This window comes from Dermacentor variabilis, chromosome 8 (genome assembly GCF_050947875.1).
Source record: "Dermacentor variabilis isolate Ectoservices chromosome 8, ASM5094787v1, whole genome shotgun sequence".
Taxonomy (NCBI): Eukaryota; Metazoa; Arthropoda; class Arachnida; order Ixodida; family Ixodidae; genus Dermacentor; species Dermacentor variabilis.
In genome coordinates, this window is record NC_134575.1 from 78,734,518 (window position 1) to 78,753,797 (window position 19,280).

Here is a 19,280-nt window from a genome sequence, read left to right on the forward strand (position 1 = left end):
CGTACAGTCCCGTGGCGACGCGCAAGTGATCTCCTTATAGTCCGAGCTAATTACTGTCGCGACGACGGACATATATGCCCATGGCGTGGCGCAAAACCCACCTTTTATCATATCAAGTGGGAATGCAGCAAAAATGAAACCATTCCACAATATAGAAAATCCGAGTGCGGAGCAGTACGTGGGAGAGTGTGCTCTCCTGCGGCAACCCATGCCTCCAACGGGGCCTGGTACACCGTGCCCGACGAGCAGCCACGCTCAGTTTGGTGCCCTGGAACAGGGGCGCCAACCCTGCAAGGCGGGAGTCACCATCGACAGGAACAAGATGGAAGTGCTCGGTCTGACCGCTGAATGACTCTGTAAATTAGAGCAATAAAGTGTATCCTATCCTATACTATCCCCAAGGTACTCGATCGTAGTTTCGTGCTACAGTCGGGTGGGTGACCGGTTTCACTTTGATGAACCTTCGTCTGCGTTGCGGGCTCTTGCAGAACTAGATTTGCCATGGTTTTATGTCCCTTCGAGTGGTCCATTGTTTCGGCCTTGCTGGCCTACAGCTTAGTTCATATGGTGGAGCTAGGGCCCCAAAAAGGCGTTGGTCGCAGCTTCGAACACCGGACCAGGACTGATTTTGTTCAACCGAGAAGATTTATTTCACAGAAACCGATTTGTTTTCTTTCTTTCGTTCTTTTTTTTTTGTAGCTTTGCGCTACGATTTTACTGTACGACACTGTTTCTCTTGCGACAGACTATTAGCAGCAGTTAGCAACGACGCGAGGCTTATGTAGTTCTATAATACATTCCAGAACGTATATAACTTCTTTTCGCAAATTCCGTCAGTCACATATGATAACTCGGTGCACAGAAAGAAAAACTTGGACACGCGATATTTTTTTTCTTCAAAAACAATTATTTATTTCAAGTATAGAGCAATTTTATGTATAGACAGGTCTTGGAAATTTTATACAACAAACACGCTGTTTTATGTGGGTTAATAAACATAGCAGGCAAGCACTAAACAAAACAACAACAAAAGCGCAATAAACAATCGGTATTACACTAAACAGAACAACACATGCCTAATTTGTACTCATTAATGCCCCGAGAAGCCGTTAGCAACGACAGCTCCGCAAACAAAAACAGACATGTAATGATAGGGACCTCCTCTGGCCTTTCGCATTGTCGTCGAAACGTAAGCTGTGTGATATGAATTAAATGGCCCACTGATGGGCGCTATGTCGAAGCAGCGGTCACGTACACATTAAACATGTATTCCGGAAAGGATGCTTGCCGATAGCACGAACTTCGTTTCTATGTAGAAGCAGTTGCAACTCGAAATTTCAAGTTACGCGTTATATGCACTGTTGGCCCCAGACTTTTACGAGATGTGAAAATTTCCGGTTCGGTAAATGTAAGCCGGTTGCGCACGAGGAAAAAAAAAAATTCGTAACCTATTTCACAACACGAGCTTGTACGTTTTCCCTTGTCATTAGGAGAGTAAATGCGTTGGTGCAGGCATAGTGTTCACGAGTAACTCCTGCGCATGGTGAGGTTACTGGGACCATACCATTGTGCGGGACAATCTCGGAGGCCATCGTGGCAAATTCGCTCACTGCTCACCGCCATACGCAAGCGTCCTGCCGGTGACGTCACGCTGTCATTTCAGCGAGTGCCGTGTCCGAGTACGCCCCATTTTCACGTCCAAAGCGCGTGCGCTGACCCTCACGTTGCTTTGGAGGCAACGCACAGCGCGTATCAAATCCTATTTTCCTGTTGCTGTAGGCCTCGTCGAACCCTGTGGCGAAAAAAAAAAAAAACGCGCCGATTCCCGTTTCGGACTGCTATCGGTCGTCATTGGTGCCAAGGGTAAAAATACGTCAACTTACAGGTTGGCTGTACAGCGACAGTCACTACAGAATTTCAGCTTTGCCACAGTACACGGAACACCGGAGAAGGGAAGAGCAGTGTCAGCGCTGGGAAGCGCCATGTTATGACGGCTTTTTGCAACCGCAGCGCCTTAGAAACGTTCTCGCCTCGCATTATAGTTCTAACAGAAGGGAGAAAAAGATAGTTTCACGTACCCTAATGACTGTTACTGCTGACGCCTTTGCACCATGCAGCTGCACAGGACATGGTAGCCGCATTTAAAGCTCTGCGTGCTCTAGTTGGCGCCAGCGTGAGACGATGGTGCCACCGACCATGCTGAGCACGTCTACTTTTCCGATGTTCCGGTATTTTGTAAAAGTGCGCTACGCTGGTGGTACGTTTTCGGACAGGCTGTAGTGAACTGTGCTGAAGCTGCGTTGTCGTAGCCATGTTGGCGAGCAGAGTCTAACCAGGTGTCGCAGAGCTATTATTGCAATGACCAAACACGTTTCTGTTTAATGCAACGTAATCGTCAAAACACGGGAACACCCATAGAAAGCACAAAAACATTTCTAACGCATTGTAGTGGTTGGAAAGAACTGTAACAAGATGCCGCTAGCAGCGCTGAAACTACTATCGCCGTTTACGGCCTGTACGGCGGTAGTGGCATATCAACACATTATGGTGCTTTGTTGAACTTAGTTGCGTTACCAATGTTTTCGTTTTGCATCACTTTTCTCGTCAAAATAAAAGGGCCACTGCCCGGAAAAAAGCGACAGGTAATTCCTGTGACGTTCTGTACGCCTCGCAATTCACCACAGCTGCCATGTGCCTACAGCTTGAATAAATTTTTTATTTGAGCCGAGGATGTTCGTTGCGTAATAAATCGGGCCTTGATAGTAAGGGAGAGAGAGAGAGAGAAACGAGGCTAGTTAAAACGTAAAAAAAAAAGTAGGTTTGTCATACCAAATGTAACTTTTCATATACATCCAGCGGACAGGAAAAAGAAGGACACATATAAGCCGGGTTGTCACATTACACTCGGAGAGACGCCACATTGGAAATAAAAATAAAGTGCGCAGCCACAGCCGAAATAATTAAATCCTTCACGGTCTCGTTGCCACGAAGAAAATGACAGTGGAAAGTCGGACGATATATGCATCTTCGATAGACTGCGTGTACAGTTCTGGGAAACTATGCCTTTTGGTTTTTCCGCCTCTCGTTTCTGTGCCGGCTGCAAGAATTCACGCATGAGGCATCGCAAAGGAAATTAGTTCTCCGTTAGCGGCCAGCGCTCGTTCCTCCTCCGGCCGTGGCTAATAACGCCATTAAGTCTGGACAGCGCAGGGGCGCCGTGTGCGCGCATATAAAAAAAAAATCATCCCTGCTACTTTGGTCAGTCGTCTGCTACGTTTAACTTCTTCATTTCGTCTGCGTCCTCGTTCCCGTCTGTGCTGTGCCCAACGTCCGCAAGGCGGCGGCGTCGAGTCGGAAACGGAAACCGCGAAAGAGGCGACATATTCTGTTTGGACCGAGCAGCCAGACGCGAAGCTTTTTCACATGGCAGAGCGCTTTTCTTTAATATGATGGCACTCGCTTGCCAGCGAATACTCCATTCTAGGCAGAAGTAACCTTTTAAAAACAAAGTTCTCAAACAAAAGTTGTTGGCCAATATGCAACAGCCAAGACTCCGGCCAGCACTCCGGCCGACCAGAAGTCGTGTTCACGCGAGAGAAGTTTCGTGGATCTGGTCATGCATTCATGTTACTTTTCTTGCACGAGCAGGATTTCATTTTGCACAGCGCATAAACAGATCACAGTATAGCCAAGACAAGATGACAGCCAAGATAGGCTTTAGGTATAGTCACGAAACGTGTTTTGAAAAGGTAGAACGTCGCATATTATCTGCAGGCCCTTTACAGCACCAAATCCAAGGGCGCCGCCATATTTGATCACGTGACAGCGCCCACCATTGAGCTCCTTAATTCTGATAGGCGTTTCCTCGCTTGTTTACACAATGGTCGCCGCGGCCGCAGGCATGGCTCAGAAAGCCGCTATTTAGGCTATCACGGTGAGCCTTACGTGGGTAGACGAAAACAGACTTGGGCCTAAAATGCAGAGGCAGTGCGAATACACCCTTCTTTTACCCGTCCTGTCTGCGCTACCTGCAATCTTAAAACTGTGCAAGCCTATCGGCTGAAGGCGACGAATAAGGCAACCCCACGTTTGATTTTACTCTTTATATTCTAGTTTGCAGAGGGACATATTTGTAAGGCTGATACGGCCGTGCGCGCCTGTTGTCGTTAACTGTGTGCGTAACAACTTCTTTCCGAATAGGCGTGTGCGCGTGCGCAGAAAATAAATGTTTGAGACCTGCTCCAACCGCGGCAGTTGATTCAGACCGCGTCGTTCTTATTGCCGGCGCTGATCAAATAACTTGGGAATGGTTTCGGATTACTTACAGCGGCAGATTAAAATGTATTCGCGCGCGCGTGGACAGAAATATTTCAAGTGGCCGAGAGCCTGCTGTTTGAATCCCGGCGCAGAAAGAAAACTAGCGGTGACAGCCTATATGTTAGCGCACTAAGGCGAGCTTGAACAGCTTGACTGAAAAAAACAAAAAAACAAAGGGACGTCCTTGTCTGCCTCCCTTGATAAACCCTCCGCCACCCTCCCCTTTTTTTTCAGTTCAGCTTTTCAAACTCGCCGTATATAATTATGAACCAACTATCTCTCAGTTCAATGCTATTATTCCACGTTTGACTTCGCCGTTGTGGACAGTGAAGCTGCACGAGTATGTCGGTCGTACTTGCGTGCAGGGGGCGTGGCGTTGACTTGCAAGCTCATCGAAGTTCAACGTGCCACGATATCTGCGTCAGCGGTGGCGGTGTCGCTGTGCTGTTGCTGCCCAGCTAGGCGGCGTTAGCCTGGAAGTCATTATCGGCAATGGGTTGCCGGCCATTGCCAACAATTCGCCATCCAGCGCTGGCGGTAGACCTTGTCGGGCTCGCCTCGCGCGCAAAGTTGTGCGTGACGAACGGACGTATGCAAATGCGAGCACTGCTCGTGCATCCGAGGCGGACGAATCTTGCACGCAAACCTCGTACCCCGCACCTTGAAGTCTCTGTCGTCGCAGTCCTTGCAGTTCACGACAGACAGACAGAACACGTTTTTCTCTTCGCTTTCATCAACATTTTAAATAAACAGCACTAAGCGATTCCCGGACTATCGGCAGAACGCCGTGTGAGCGGTGGGCGGCAGCTGGATGGCCGCTGGCTCTCGATTCAGAAGGCGTCCAACGAAGGCGGGCCTGTGGCGGCCCCTATACGTAAAATAGGTCTACGTCTGCCAGTTCTCGCACGAAACGATATTCGGCGAGACCACTGAAACAACGTACGTAAATTCTGTTTCAAGAAACCTGTTTATATTTAGTGGGCAAAAAAGGCGGCTTAAAATGTCCTCATGGGTCGCTAAATGAACCGTTCTCGCTTGTAAATACGGGCGTCTGCTAAAGCCGATGACAGCCCCAATGCTTCACTGGTGCAGCAGTTTGCTTGCATGTGTAAGAGTGTACCTACAGGAAGGCTCAGAAACAAAGAAAAAAAAAATGTCATTCGAAAATACAAAAGGGCACGCTATAAAAAAATGCGACACGGTACATTTGAAAGCAAACAGCCACCGCCGCGTCGTTCTTCCTAGGGAATTTTTGCAAACGTGTTCTTTTTCATTACGCGAGAGCTTTTATTGCCGTTACCTTTGCAGCTTGCAGTCTATACTTTTGGATAGGTAGATGAAACCATATATAACCTCCGAAATCTGCAACGCTCGCCGCCTATCTTGGAGAATGTAACGGAAAAATCGCAACGATGTACTGGGCGATAAGTTTTGTAGAAGGAGACTTTGTTTGCTTGAACGATACCTAAATAGCGATGACCGCGTTGCATGTATGATGCTGTGCGCCGATAGAAGAAGTAGTAGAAGAAGAAGAAAAAAAGAAACGTACATCAGACAGGTTCGCTCTGCATGAGATAAAGGTGGCGTAGCAAAAGCACATTCTTCACCAGGGCAGTCCCCATGCAGCGCCGACGTTGCACATACAAATTTACTTCTATACGCTCCGTTGGTAACACGTATCCTCCCAGAACGTCAAAACAGTTACATTCGAACACCGACAGTGAACATCTTCGGCAATCTCTCTGCACCAACTTACGGGATTCGCATGTATATATCGTACGAAAACGGTAATCTGGGCAAAGCTCGTGTGTACAAAATGGGATGCATAGCGCAAGAATGACACAGGGACAAGCAGGAACACGGGACAAGCGCTAACTTTCAACAATTGATTTATTGCAGCTGGTGAGCATATATATACTCACTTCCCTTCAGTGTGTCTGTTGCAGTGGCGTCCCAGTGAGTATATATGTTCTCACCAGCTGCTATAAATCGATTGTTGAAAGTTACCAGTCGTCCCGTGTTCCTGCTTGTCCCTGTGTCATTCTCGCGCTATGCATCCCAGTTTGTATGTATCCCACCAACGCGCCCAAACTTCTTCCCTGCTAAAGTTGGTGTGGTTGCATCGTCGGAAACCAGCGAACGAACACCTCGGACCGAGAAAACGCGAAGTGGCATGTCTTTTCATTCTTAGTCTGTGTTGTCCGCGCGCTGATTTCCTGCGATACGGTACACGTGTATATACCGGAATCAGATCATCGGTTGCCATCAGATTACCATTCCAGACAAAAGAAAAAAGGAGTTGCCGTGCACTTCGACCTGTAAGACTGCATATATATATATATATATATATATATATATATATATATATATATATATATATATATATATATATATATATATATATATATATATATATATATATATATATAGCTTTCATTGACCCGCACATATATTCACTGAACACGGTAACATTCATTGAGGTGCTCGTTTACGCGTTATAAAGGTAACCGGTACTCTCGAGTTGAAATTACGGCAATTATATCAGCACCAATTTGAACGTTCTGAAAACTTTTCTTGACGCCTAAGGCTGATATGAACCAGATCAATTTTCACAGTAGCTAACCACATACCATGTGCCCCACGTAACTTACGCCAAAATAAAAAAAAAATATGCCAGTGCGACGCAGCCGAGCAGAACCAATGTAATACTGTTTACTAGCGCTTGGAGCAAATCAGACCTTTCTCTATTCTTTTTTATTTCGCCTAATTGAAAACATGCGACTAGTCGCGCGGTAATTTTTCGTGTTTTGCGGACTTTCTTAAGGCTTCGAAAAAAAAAAAAAGAAACCTTTTATGCAGCACGTATTAAAGCAACAGAAAAAAAGCTGGTCGGGAATTTTCGAGGATAGTCTACAAATTTCTCATTCACACTCTTGCTCTCAATATTATGTTTGAGAAGTTGATTACTTAATAATAAATAATTGTGCAATTAGACGAAATAAAGAAATGGCCTGACTTGCTCCAAGCGACGGCAAACAAAATCACCTTGGTTCTGTCCAGCTGCAATTGCATATATATAAATTTTGGCACAAGTTACGTGGGACACCCAGTATATTGTAGGTTACGGCGCAGCGAGGCGTCGGGTTACGTACAAGACGCACAACATGGCGACTGCACGGTGCTCAAGTTAGGTGTGCACTGCCCCTGTAACTTTGAGTGTCATAGAAATACTAGCTTCAATGCCTTCAAACCTTACAAAGAACAGCCTAACCGTCCCAAAACCCGTGGCTGTTAAGACAGCCCGTCACCTACTATCCTGTGAAAGCGAGAGCACTCCTAATAGAACAGTTACCGCGCACACAGAATGCACGACTCGCGCCTCATCCGTGTTCTTCGCAGCACTATTCACATCGCAGCCTTGAGAGTCGAATGCGCATGTGCCGGTCACGTTAGTGTGCATTATCGGGATCCACTGCCGAATACGCCGTCAGACAAGCGATTGAGCCAGACTCGGCACAGACAGCGACTGCGGCAAACAGCCACCACACCGCGGCTGTTCCATTTGACTATGTAACACATGCGTGCTTCCAGCGGGGACGATACACTCGATCCTACAACGCCCTCGTAAAAATGCGCGCCCTGCGCATACTAAGCGTAACCACAAGAGCTCGGCAACCGTGATGTTTCTGTGGACCATCGAAGACTCGCGTTCTCGGTCGCAACCACGAAGAAGCCACCAGCATCTGCAGGCGCTTTGAAGCAGTGTATACAAGAGGTGACGCCGTCTGCTCGTGTCTTCTGCGAGCCGATGCGAGAGAGGAGGGGCAGCGCTGTGCGGCCTAGTTCTTGCCGGCCTCCTTGTAGACGTCCGCGGTGACGGTGACCACCAGCCTGAGGGTCTTTTCCCACGCCGCCACGGCCGCAGGCGTCATCTTGCTTCCTAACCGGTCCTTCAGCGTGTCCACGATCACGGTCATCGTGTGCTGCGAGAGAGACGGGTAAGGGAGGACGGTCAAGTGCGAGTCCCAAGACATCTGCCAGCAAAGGAAGACGACCGCGGGCTTTTCATTTTCCGTGGTACACATAAAGATTGTGGACCTCAGAATAACTTCGAAATTTAGACGAGATGCTACTTAAGCCTCAGAGTGCCTTAAATAATTTACTACAGCAGCTGTGCTGAGAACCAGCTTTGGTTTCGTTCCCCAGGAAGTGTATGTGTCGCGGCGTTGTACCGCCGAAGCATGCACGACGTCTCGTTGCTGGTCACGTGGGGGCAGAAAATCGGGACATTTTAGCACTCGCTCCGGGGGTGCGGGTATACTATTCCGGACGTTGTGAAATTTCGCATAATTGTCGTGTTCGCCATCTTGCCAGCCCTGATTTGCCTCGAAGGCCGCTACGACCTCTCCGATTGGCTCAAAATGTCGCCATTACAAAATGTGACAACACGGGTGAATTTGCCGACGCCCCGAATGGCACTCCGGCTCGCTAGGTCGTCCGCCATGCTGCGGCGCGTGGCGCGCGGTCTGATGTTGGAGGTGCACATTGGTATCGAAGACGAAGCAGTCAAAAACGTAGCCGTATTCGCGGTCTGCGTGCAAGGTGGTCACTGCAGGAGTCTGGCTCGAAAACCTACTTCCACGTCCTGATTGATAGACGTGTCTTGTCTACGATGTAATCACTAGATAGATTTGGCGTGCGTGGTGACGTAGACCTGTTAGCGTAGATTTACTATACCGGAACGTAGGAGAACATGAAGGGGAGCGGCAATGGTGGTGGCGACATCTCCTGGCGCTGCGTATACATCCAGAACACACAGAACTCTTTCTGCAACAACCGACTATATGCTCCTGTCTGTCATGAACATATTGATAACCGACCCAATCATCGCAAAACTATCTTTCTTTATCTCTCTCAGAGATAGATATATCCTATATCCGTGCGACCCGGTAAGAAGGAACAACTTCTTAAAGAGCACAAGATGTCGCCATGATCGCTCCCACACGTCGTCGTGTTCCGGTATTCCGGTACAGCCTATATACGCTTTGCTAAGTCACTCTGTTACGACAAACACAGCAATATTAGAAGCCTAGCTGGCCACACTCGTGCTTTCAGCGTTGTTGGCCGATCCGACCCCGTCAGCCTCAACATCTTCACCGACGACCCGCCGTTGGCGAAACTGGGGGCAGCGCGTTCTTATTTACGTGCTTCTGCTGCTTGAGCCCAAAGGTGGGTGGCCTCCTGGACTGAGGAGGCCACCCACCTTTGGGCTCAAGAAGCCTGGTCTCACAATAAAGTTTATTTCTCTCTCTCTCCTGCTTCTCCATATACTATCAAGACGAGTCATGTTTAACAACGAACGACACGCCGAACGCCGCCAGATGAAGACACAGACTGAGGACATGCACAACGCATCTCTTTCCAAGCTCCTTCGTGGCAACCTCGGGCCATCCATTAAATCGCTGCGGACACTTAAACCGATGACTTCGTTACAGCGAGTCGCCTAAGTTATCGATCCGTCGGTATGTCAGCCATATACGGAAACTGTAGTCCAAGTATACACACTCCGATGCCTCCGGACTGAAGCAGTCTCTATTTCTTTTAACAGCGAGTAGCTGTTTATGCCGCGCTAATTGTTTTTCTATTTTAACCATGGCTACACGCACCATATCAGCATTACTTTAAGTTAATCTAACTCCACCAAGTATTGAACTTTGCCAGCTGCATGAAGGAAGGCCATTCTAGAGAAAGAGAGAGAGAGAGCTTTTTAAATTGAGAAGCAGTGTTTAGCGTGTATATATACAATCATAAGAAGCCAACAAACAAAGGCACCAAGAACAACATAGGACAAATTAATTATACTAATGGAATTAAAGAAATGATAAATTAACGGCAATGAACGCGGATGAAAAAACAACTTGCCGCAGGTGGAGAACGATTCCATGTCTTCGCATTGCGCGTGCGATGCTCTTACCAACTGAGCTACAGCGGCGTCGTTTTCCCATCCACTTTCTGCGGTATTTATGTGTTACTACTAAACTAACCCTGGGAGTGTCAGCCAGCGCCACCACTCACAAACCTTGGCGGCGGATGTGGAACATCGTTTTTGCCGCAGGCGTCACGACTCACGAGTACGTGATCGTTTTGCGTGAAGCCAACTGGTCAATAAACCAACACATGCTGCCTGAAGGCACCAATGTTGCCGGATTCGAGACCTTCGTTATGTAATAAAGGAGAAAAAAGAGTGTTAACCGAGGGGCCCGATTTTTATTAATCACATCATAAGAAGCCAACAAACAAAGGCACCAAAGACAGCATAGGGGAATTACTTGTGCTTACTAACTGAATTAAACATATATATATATATATATATATATATATATATATATATATATATATATATATATATATATATATATATATATATATATATATATATATATATATATATATATGCTGCTCGCGACGTCGCCGCATTCATCTTACGGCATTTCGTCTTACGGCACGGCGCACCGCGAGAACTGCTCAGTGACCGAGGCCGTGTCTTCTTGTCCGAAGTTATTAATGAGCTACTCGCCGCGTGCCGCACTATTCACCGCACCATTACGGCGTATCACCCACAAACTAACGGTCTAACGGAACGATTCAACCGCACCCTTGGGGACATGCTCACCATTTTTCCTTCTTTATGGGCGTGAACCATCCACTACCCTCGACACCGTACTACCATATCACCCGGATGCCTCTGAATTCACCCCTCTTTCCGAAGTTGCTCGCCATGCTGAAGAGTGCCGCCAACTTGCTCGCTCGTTCACGTCGGATACCCAAGGAATCCACAAAGATCGCCACGACAACGATCAGCACACACAGTCCTTCGCCGTGGACTCTCAAGTCTGCCTTCGGCTGCCCTTCCAAGCTCCAGGCCTTAGCCCAAAGCTTGCTCCGAAATATCAAGGTCCGTACCGGATCGTCGCGTGTACTTCGCCTGTGAATTATGTGGTCGAACCGGTGACGCTATCTTCGGACAAACGCCGCCGTGGCCGCGAGACTGTTCACGTCAGCCGCCTGAAGCCGTACCACGACCCCCGTATCGTATCATCGCCTTAGGTCGCCAGGATGGCTCCTCTTCGCCCCGGGGGAAGTTGTAGTGGGTAATATGCATGTGGCACTGTGCGGACTGCGACCGCTGCAGCGCGAGACACGAGCGCGGGTTGTTGATGCGAAGCGCTAGGACTCGTGATCTAGAGCTACCTGCGATCCCTCGAACGAGCTACAATAAACCCCATTTCAATATATATATATATATATATATATATATATATATATATATATATATATATATATATATATATGCCTGATATGTGCACTTTAGTAACTTGTTTTGCGCAGATTTGGAGAATTTTCTTTTTCTTTAAAAATTTTCTAGCTTCGTGAAATCAGATGTATCCTTTCAGCCTGGAAAATTCAGGAAAGGCCAAAATGACGCAAGTGTTCTCGTCACTCCTCGCAGTGAACTGAACGAGTAACGGGCGGGCAGCGCTTTCGCCAAACGGGTAAGCTTCCCGAACAGGGTGCCCAGAGTTACTGTGCACAGAGTAACTCTATAAGGGTGCCTGCATGCGAGCGCGGTCCAGCGGTCTTTATCAGGGCAGCCGTGCAAGAGCGAGATTAGGCCGTACCATATGGTTAACAACGCCTGATAAGGCGGCTCTATGCCACGAAACGGGATCAGTTACACATAAAATGCAGAAATCGCCTGCAGAAGCGTGCGCACTTGGGCTGCAAGGCTGATTCGTGACTTGAAATAGGGTAAAACAACATGGCGTAAAACAGAGATAGATAGATAGATAGATAGATAGATAGATAGATAGATAGATAGATAGATAGATAGATAGATAGATAGATAGATAGATAGATAGATAGATAGATAGATAGATAGATAGATAGATAGATAGATAGATAGATAGATAGATAGATAGATAGATAGATAGATAGATAGATAGATAGATAGATAGATAGATAGATAGATAGATAGATAGATAGATAGATAGATAGATAGATAGATAGATAGATAGATAGATAGATAGATAGATAGATAGATAGATAGATAGATAGATAGATAGATAGATAGATAGATAGATAGATAGATAGATAGATAGATAGATAGATAGATAGATAGATAGATAGATCGGCGCTGTTGTCCGCCCCTTTTCTCACGTCCCGTTCCTTTGCTCGGTTTCTGCTCGAGAAATGGCCTGTCGCGGACGCGACAGGGCCACTTCCGCTTGATTATCAGAAAATGCGAATATTACTTGTACAACGCACTAGCTTGAGAAATTCACCAATTAGCAAAAATCGATTCATTGTAATAGTTCTGAATGGAATTTGAAGGCAGTCAGCGACTTCTCGCACTGACACATTCGGTATATACGGATGCCGAGGCTACTGATTTCGAGATCTGTCCTCAAAAATGTGCCACTCAATACATTCGCGAACTACTTGTCGTCTTGTTCATTGGCGCTCGCGCGATGACGATGAGAGCGAAATAACGAGAGAAGTACCATTGTATTTCGCAGCACATTTCGGTGGCTAACATCCGTAACCTGACACAGAGTCTCCGGATTTTCGCTAACTGGACAGAGCAGCTTTATCTTTGTAAAACATGAGGCTGTGTCTCTCGGAGTATGTTATAAGAGCAAGAGGGGTTCGGGCGACACTCTTAAGAGCGAATAGATTTATTTTTTACCTCATTGCCCGGTTTTCGTTGGTCGGAGGCCGGATTTTCTCCGCTAATAGAATGAGGCGAGTCACTCTATATGCTCCCTACGGGATGCTCCCCAAGGCGAACTCATACAGTAACAATGAGAGAGGCGCAACGCCGCAGGAAGGAGGTTAGGGCTGCCACCACAGTGGTGGCGCCAGCGGACAGAAAGCGGGCCACTGCAGGGAAGAGACAAAGGCCTCGCTTGTGGGTTGGAGAGGCGCGCTGCCTAAGAGTGTAACTTTGCCTAGGAGTATAAGAGTATACACTCAGACAAAGGTACACCCTTTGGGGTGTATCTCTGTCACGCAACGATAATCGTCATCTGCCTTGCTTGCGTTTCCTTTCTTGAAACGCCGCGCCCATTACTTTCCTGTCGAGAATGCTATGTCGTGCTGATAACGCGCATGCCGTTCGTTACTGGGAAGTACCGGGCTCGGCGCGTTAAAGAAAGGAAGTGCGGGCAAGACAGATGGCGTTTATTGTTGTGTGGATAGATACAACGCAAAGGGTGCAATTTTGTATGAGAGTGTAGGCTCAATCATGGCTAATTCGTGCTTGGGCTCAAGTAGAAAAAGCCTAATCCACTGCCGCTCACGAGAACTCCCTAAAAGGAAACTCGCATATGAAACAAACGCTTACGAGAGCCAAAATGGTGCTTGCTTTCATTTTCTTTTTCGCATATATTGGGAAAGGCCAACGGTATAAAAAAAGATTTTCACCCCTCGTGCTTTAATTTATCCCAGGACAATGATTGTCATGGATCTCGCGTGCATATCCTAAGACTACGCTCCCGATACTTCCAGGTTACGATCTGTAAGCGCGTATCAGCATTCATGACAATGTTCCTGACAAGAAAAGCGAGAAGCGTTAAATAAATGTGCGCCAGACTGATGAAATCGGAGAGTCTTCGAATAGCAGCCCCAAACGTTCGGGGCCGCAAAGGAACAGCGTCGAAGCCACCGCGGATGCGCGAGGCGCAAACTGCGCTTGGGTGTTGCGTCGGGAAACGCTATTTAGCGGGAGCCCCAAAAGCTTAACGTCAGCAAACATGGCGGCACCCGTCGAAGAGACGGCTCTAACCTAAAGTCGCATGCAACTCAAGTCTGCAGTGAAGCCCCACCCACGCCCTCATAACCGCCAGCCACTGTTCCTCCGCGAGGCTGCAACTAGTTCGTACTGCAAACTTTCCGCGTTACCTAAATAAGGCGGTAACCAGAAAAATAAAATTGTAAGCGCCTAATTTTGTACGTTTTTATTCGTCTGTCATAGTGCAACGGTGAAAGCCTAATTCTTTGTTAAACTGAAATAAAACGGTTGCTTCGCTGCAGCTATTTATTGTCAAGTTTAACTTGGCAGTTGGCAGTGAAGTTTCGTGAGTAAAACGGGGTCAGCAGCGAATGAACTGTACCGCGGACTTTTGAAGAGTGACATGCTCAGACTCCATACGGTTTGTCCATGCCTGTTGCATACCACATTGCTTCCGCCGATGAAAAGACTCTTCAAGAAAAGCAGACGCTCCGGAGTTATCAAGTATGACGCCATTTTGAAATGGTCGCATGACGACGATTTTGTTTCCTTCTGTGATTGGCTGGCGGAGTAACAACCCCACGCGGTACGTGTGCCTTGGTTGCCAAATGCTGTTTCATTTAAAGTTATATCCTACCATGTATCGTACTATAGCACGAAACTGAGTTCGATTCGTGCTAACGCGTGAAGTTCGCAAGCTAAGAGGAGTGAGTGCAGTTGTGGTTTTCTCTCAACTATAGCGTGTGTCGTGAAGATTGATTCATTAGATGCCGCTGATTCCGAATTCACTTGTCGATTTCATGGCTCGTAGGCTGAACACGGTTTAGCTTGGATGGTGAAGGCACATACACTCTAAGAAAAGTTTACACCCTTTGGAGTGTATATTTGCCACACACCAATAAGCTTCATCTGTCTTGCCCGCATTTCCTTTCTTGAAAACGCTGCGCTACTTACTTTCCTGTTGGGAATGCTATGTCATGTTGATAACGCGCATGCCGTTCGTTACTGGAAAGTACCGGGTTCGCCGCGTTAAAGAAAAAATGCGGACAACACATGACGATTATTGCTGTGTGGCAAATATACACCTGAAAGGGTGCAACTGGTTTTCTAATGTTGGCTACTCAAAACTAAGCGCAACTAATTGCTTCCTGCTAATAGTATAACTTGTAAATTGTAATTAAACGCGGAAACACGAATGTCAAAATTACTCTCGTTACCATAAAATGATATATTTTATTTAATGATTCATAATAGCTTTTTATGACTCCGTAGTGGCGCTGCAAGCGTAAGACGCTATACGCAAACGCAAAGCCCTATTCTAAAGCTCTTCTGCGCGCCCCAACGCTAACACCCTCAAAGCTCCTTGGGGCCCCGAACATTTGGGGTCCCTATTCTAAAGCAATCCATTATCATTGACGGCCAGTATGAGCCCCGGCGGGATGTAGAACATTTTTCGCATGTATAGTGTTGTAATCAGGCTGCGACGAACGGCGACAGGGGGGCGGCGCACCTCGAAGTTTGTGACGGTGACCGGCCGTCGGGTGTGGCTGATGGCGATCTTGCGCACCAGCTCCACCAGGCACTCGGCGTCGTCAAGGGTGTCCACCAGCGACGTGATGGCGTACGCCACCGACATGGCATGCGCGCCCAGGCGAGGGTTGGTGGACAGCGCCTCCGGCGGCACGTCCGCGAAGCCGGAGAACAGCTTCTGGTACTCGGGGTGCCGTTGAAACAGCCTGCACGTTACGGAGGGACAGAGAAATAGCTTATAGTCACCTGCGCATACACATCAATATACACCTGCCAACACGTTGGAACGTTAATTGTTTAACGAGCGTTTCTACCAGGAACAAAGTACACCCGAAACGGCATATTCTTGCTCCGTTTTTATAACGAGTAACACTAATTGGCTACTACGCAGTAACGGACGCTTAGGCTTAGCAAGGTGATCTGTGTATTGTTTAGAATTTTTTTCCTTGCAGAACTGCAGACGGTGTTTAACATGAGTGAGTGGTGCGTAAGCATTCCGTTGCAATGTGGGAAAGCACACCAGTGCGGCACTTGAGCGGCGGTATTGCGTGACTGAGAAGCAAGTCGAACAATGTTCTGCTTCAGGTATCCTGAGTAGTATAGCTCCTCTAAGCGTATCTCGCATCATCTGAACCATCGAGCGGCCGTGGCTCGGTTCAGACAGTCGTCGTCCAAATATACACGCATGTAGCCATACGTCGCGGACATACGAATTGAATAAACGACCTCGACGAGTGTTTTTGTTGTTCTTTGAGGCAACGCATTTTGTGCGGAAACGTCAACAGACAAGGCCGTGGCTCGGTTCAGACAGTCGTCGTCCAAATATACACGCATGTAGCCATATGTCGCAGACATACGAATTAAAAGAACGACCACGACGAGTGTTCTTGTTGTTCTTTGAGGCAGCGCATTCTGTGCGGAAACGTCAACAGACAAGTTTACGTTTTATTGAGACGGCGATTATACGGGTACTGCAGGCGCAACTGCTTCGCCGTCGCCGTGAGGTTCCGTATAAAGTCCAAGGGCGGTAAAATCGTTGCCGCGCGCCGTATCCTGTATGTGCGAGTGAAAGCGTGCGAGGGTGAGTCGGCGATCGCGGCTCAATCTCGTGCCCGCAATAGAGGATAGCGGGGAGGAAGCGCGCCGCCTTCAGTCGCGCGCAAAACTTCGGGCGGAAGGTAGGGAGGGGGGAGCTTATAGTCCAGCCGGGCCGCTGTACGTTGAAAGCCATTTTCGACGGTTACAGAGTCCATGCTGTCTTTTCGCGGCCTATTTCGCATTTATGCGAGGGGCAGCACGAAGGTCAATACGCTCGCTGCTGCTGCCGTGTTTCCTCAGAGCAGCGTTTTGACAGCAAGCTTCCGCGGACATCGAGTGAGATGTGTTCACGTTGGCTTGTGCGCGTGCGACACCATGCTTGTTAATTTAGTGTGCCTATGTTTACGAGTTTATACGGCTGATAAAACTGCCGTCGTTACTTCTTATAGCTGTCCACTAATTTGCTATCGCAATCGATGCTTCTCCTTTCGGGCAAAACTACGACTTTTTTTTTTCGAGAGTACCGAGACGCGCAGCAACGGCGCTCGAAAAAAGACCAAAAATCTTTCCGTTCGAGACGTCAACACTCCACAAATTTTGTGCGTAGCGCACGCCCTCAAAAGAAAAGCAGTCGCGCGTGGAAGGATGTTTGTTTGCCACGGGGCGGCCTATACGCCGACTGGCGGCCACAAGCAGCGGCCGGAAGAAAGCGGAGATTGGAGGAGGCCCTCGGGAGGCACGCGTAGAACGTGGCCGTGAATGCCCGCCCCATTCAGTGCTTACTCGCGTTGACAAGTCAAGGCCTGGTTTGGGGGCCAGAGGACGCGCTCGCGCGGAGTGAGCCGGACGATGGGCTGTCTTTTTTTTTTTTTTTTTTCAAAGCAGCGGGCGCGTACACACACAGAAGGCGGGCTACAGTGGTACGCGGAGCGACGCGGCGTGCATGCCACCGCTCCACGGTGGCGCCGTATATATACGGGCCACCGTGGAGTCCCAGTTTGTCGCAAAATGCGCAAGCAGCTACTATACACGTCGTATATAATAATAATAAAAATAGAAGTTCGGCAGCACATTACACTTCTGTAACACGTGAAGGCGAAAGCCTGTAGCACACGTGGTAATGCATTAAGTTATGCGATCGGAGGGGTCAGACTTCTTGCAAGACATAAGGAGTCACAGTGTGAAGGCGCTGTAGGTTGACCTCAACGACACATGTGAGCACCTAATGCACCACCTAAAGGTTATTTCGTCGCTTCTTTCGTTCTCTCTTTCTTTCCGTCTTCCTTCCATTATTTTTCTCTTCCTTTCTTTTTATCCTTTTCTTTCTTTACTTCGTTCTTTTTTTCGTTTCTTCATTCACATTAAGCCATTGTATATTTGCTTGCTTACGGGGTATGAGCCATTCCTGATTATGATACTAAGGCGAAAGTCTTAAGTGGCTCGTTGCAGTGGCTCATACCCCAAAACATGCAGCAGGCTTTCGCCTTCGCGTGTTACAGGAGTGTAACATGCTGTCGAACTTTTTTTATAAGATAAGCCTAGGTGTTCTTTTTTTTGCTTCACTGGACTAGACACCACTTTTTTCTGGTGTGAGCCATTGCAAAGAGCCACTTAAGGCTTTCGCATTAAGAATTCGCTGCAGCAGCTGCCCGTATATCTTCAGCCGACACGGTATCAACATGGCATCGTGTTCACGTCGATACCGACAGTCAGAGGATTGACCGTATAGTTAAAAAATGAAATTAGGGGGTTTTACGTGCCAAAACCACTTTCTGATTATGAGGCACGCCGTAGTGGAGGACTCCGGAAATTTTGACCACCTGGGGTTCCTTAACGTGCACCTAAATCTAAGTACACGGGTGTTTTCGCCCCCGTCGAAATGCGGCCGCCGCGGCCGGGATTCGATCCCGCGACCTTGTGCTCAGCAGCCTAACACCATAACTACTGAGCAACCACGGCGGGTGACCGTATAGTGTTTTGTCGTCTAGAAACACCGCCACATTGCTTCAGATCTGCACATTTAATTTTGCAGACTGTGTCACGGGTGTGCACCGTAAACAGCACCACCACGAGACAAAGCGGTTCATGAAGGCTTCCCAGCTGCAGGCCGTTACATTCGCTAATTCACCCGAGGAGACAAGAAAGAGACGACATTGCTACGTGCTTCTGATACCTTTAGAGTTTTAGCTTGTCCGTACGGAATACTGGTGACGTAGACATGAGCAGTAGCTGTGATGGCGCCATCTCGTGATGTTGAGCTCCAACCATAGCTCACAAGACTATTATTGCAATAACGGGTCATCTACTGCTCACTTGCTGGTATAAAAGCGCTGTCGCATAAAAATGGGTTAACATAAAAAATTGAATGTTTGCAAAATATCTCAACAATTGCAGTAAACAATTACAAGAGGCAGAGAGCGAGAGAGAGAGGAGAATGATAAATGAAAGGCGGGGAGGTTAACCAAGAGTGAGCCCGGTTGGCTACCCTGCATTGGGGGAAGGGTAAGAAAAAAAATTAAGAGAAGAAAAAGAATAGAGTACGGCAGCAGCAACAACAACAAGAACAAAAAAATCACCGCAGGTATATTATATACAAAGAGAATGA

General features: G+C 47.7%; 1 protein-coding gene across 1 annotated transcript in view; it reads right to left on the minus strand.

The window, feature by feature from the left end:
- Positions 1 to 886: 886 nt before the first annotated feature.
- Positions 887 to 19,280, minus strand: part of LOC142590358 (globin-like) — a 159,754-nt gene continuing 141,360 nt past the window's right edge. The window contains exons 2-3 of the mRNA XM_075702421.1: positions 15,618 to 15,843; positions 887 to 8,300 (exon numbers count right to left, since the gene is read on the minus strand). Of these exons, the coding sequence (XP_075558536.1) occupies positions 8,157 to 8,300; positions 15,618 to 15,843 (370 nt within the window). The 3' untranslated portion in view covers positions 887 to 8,156. The remainder of the gene's footprint in view (positions 8,301 to 15,617; positions 15,844 to 19,280) is intronic.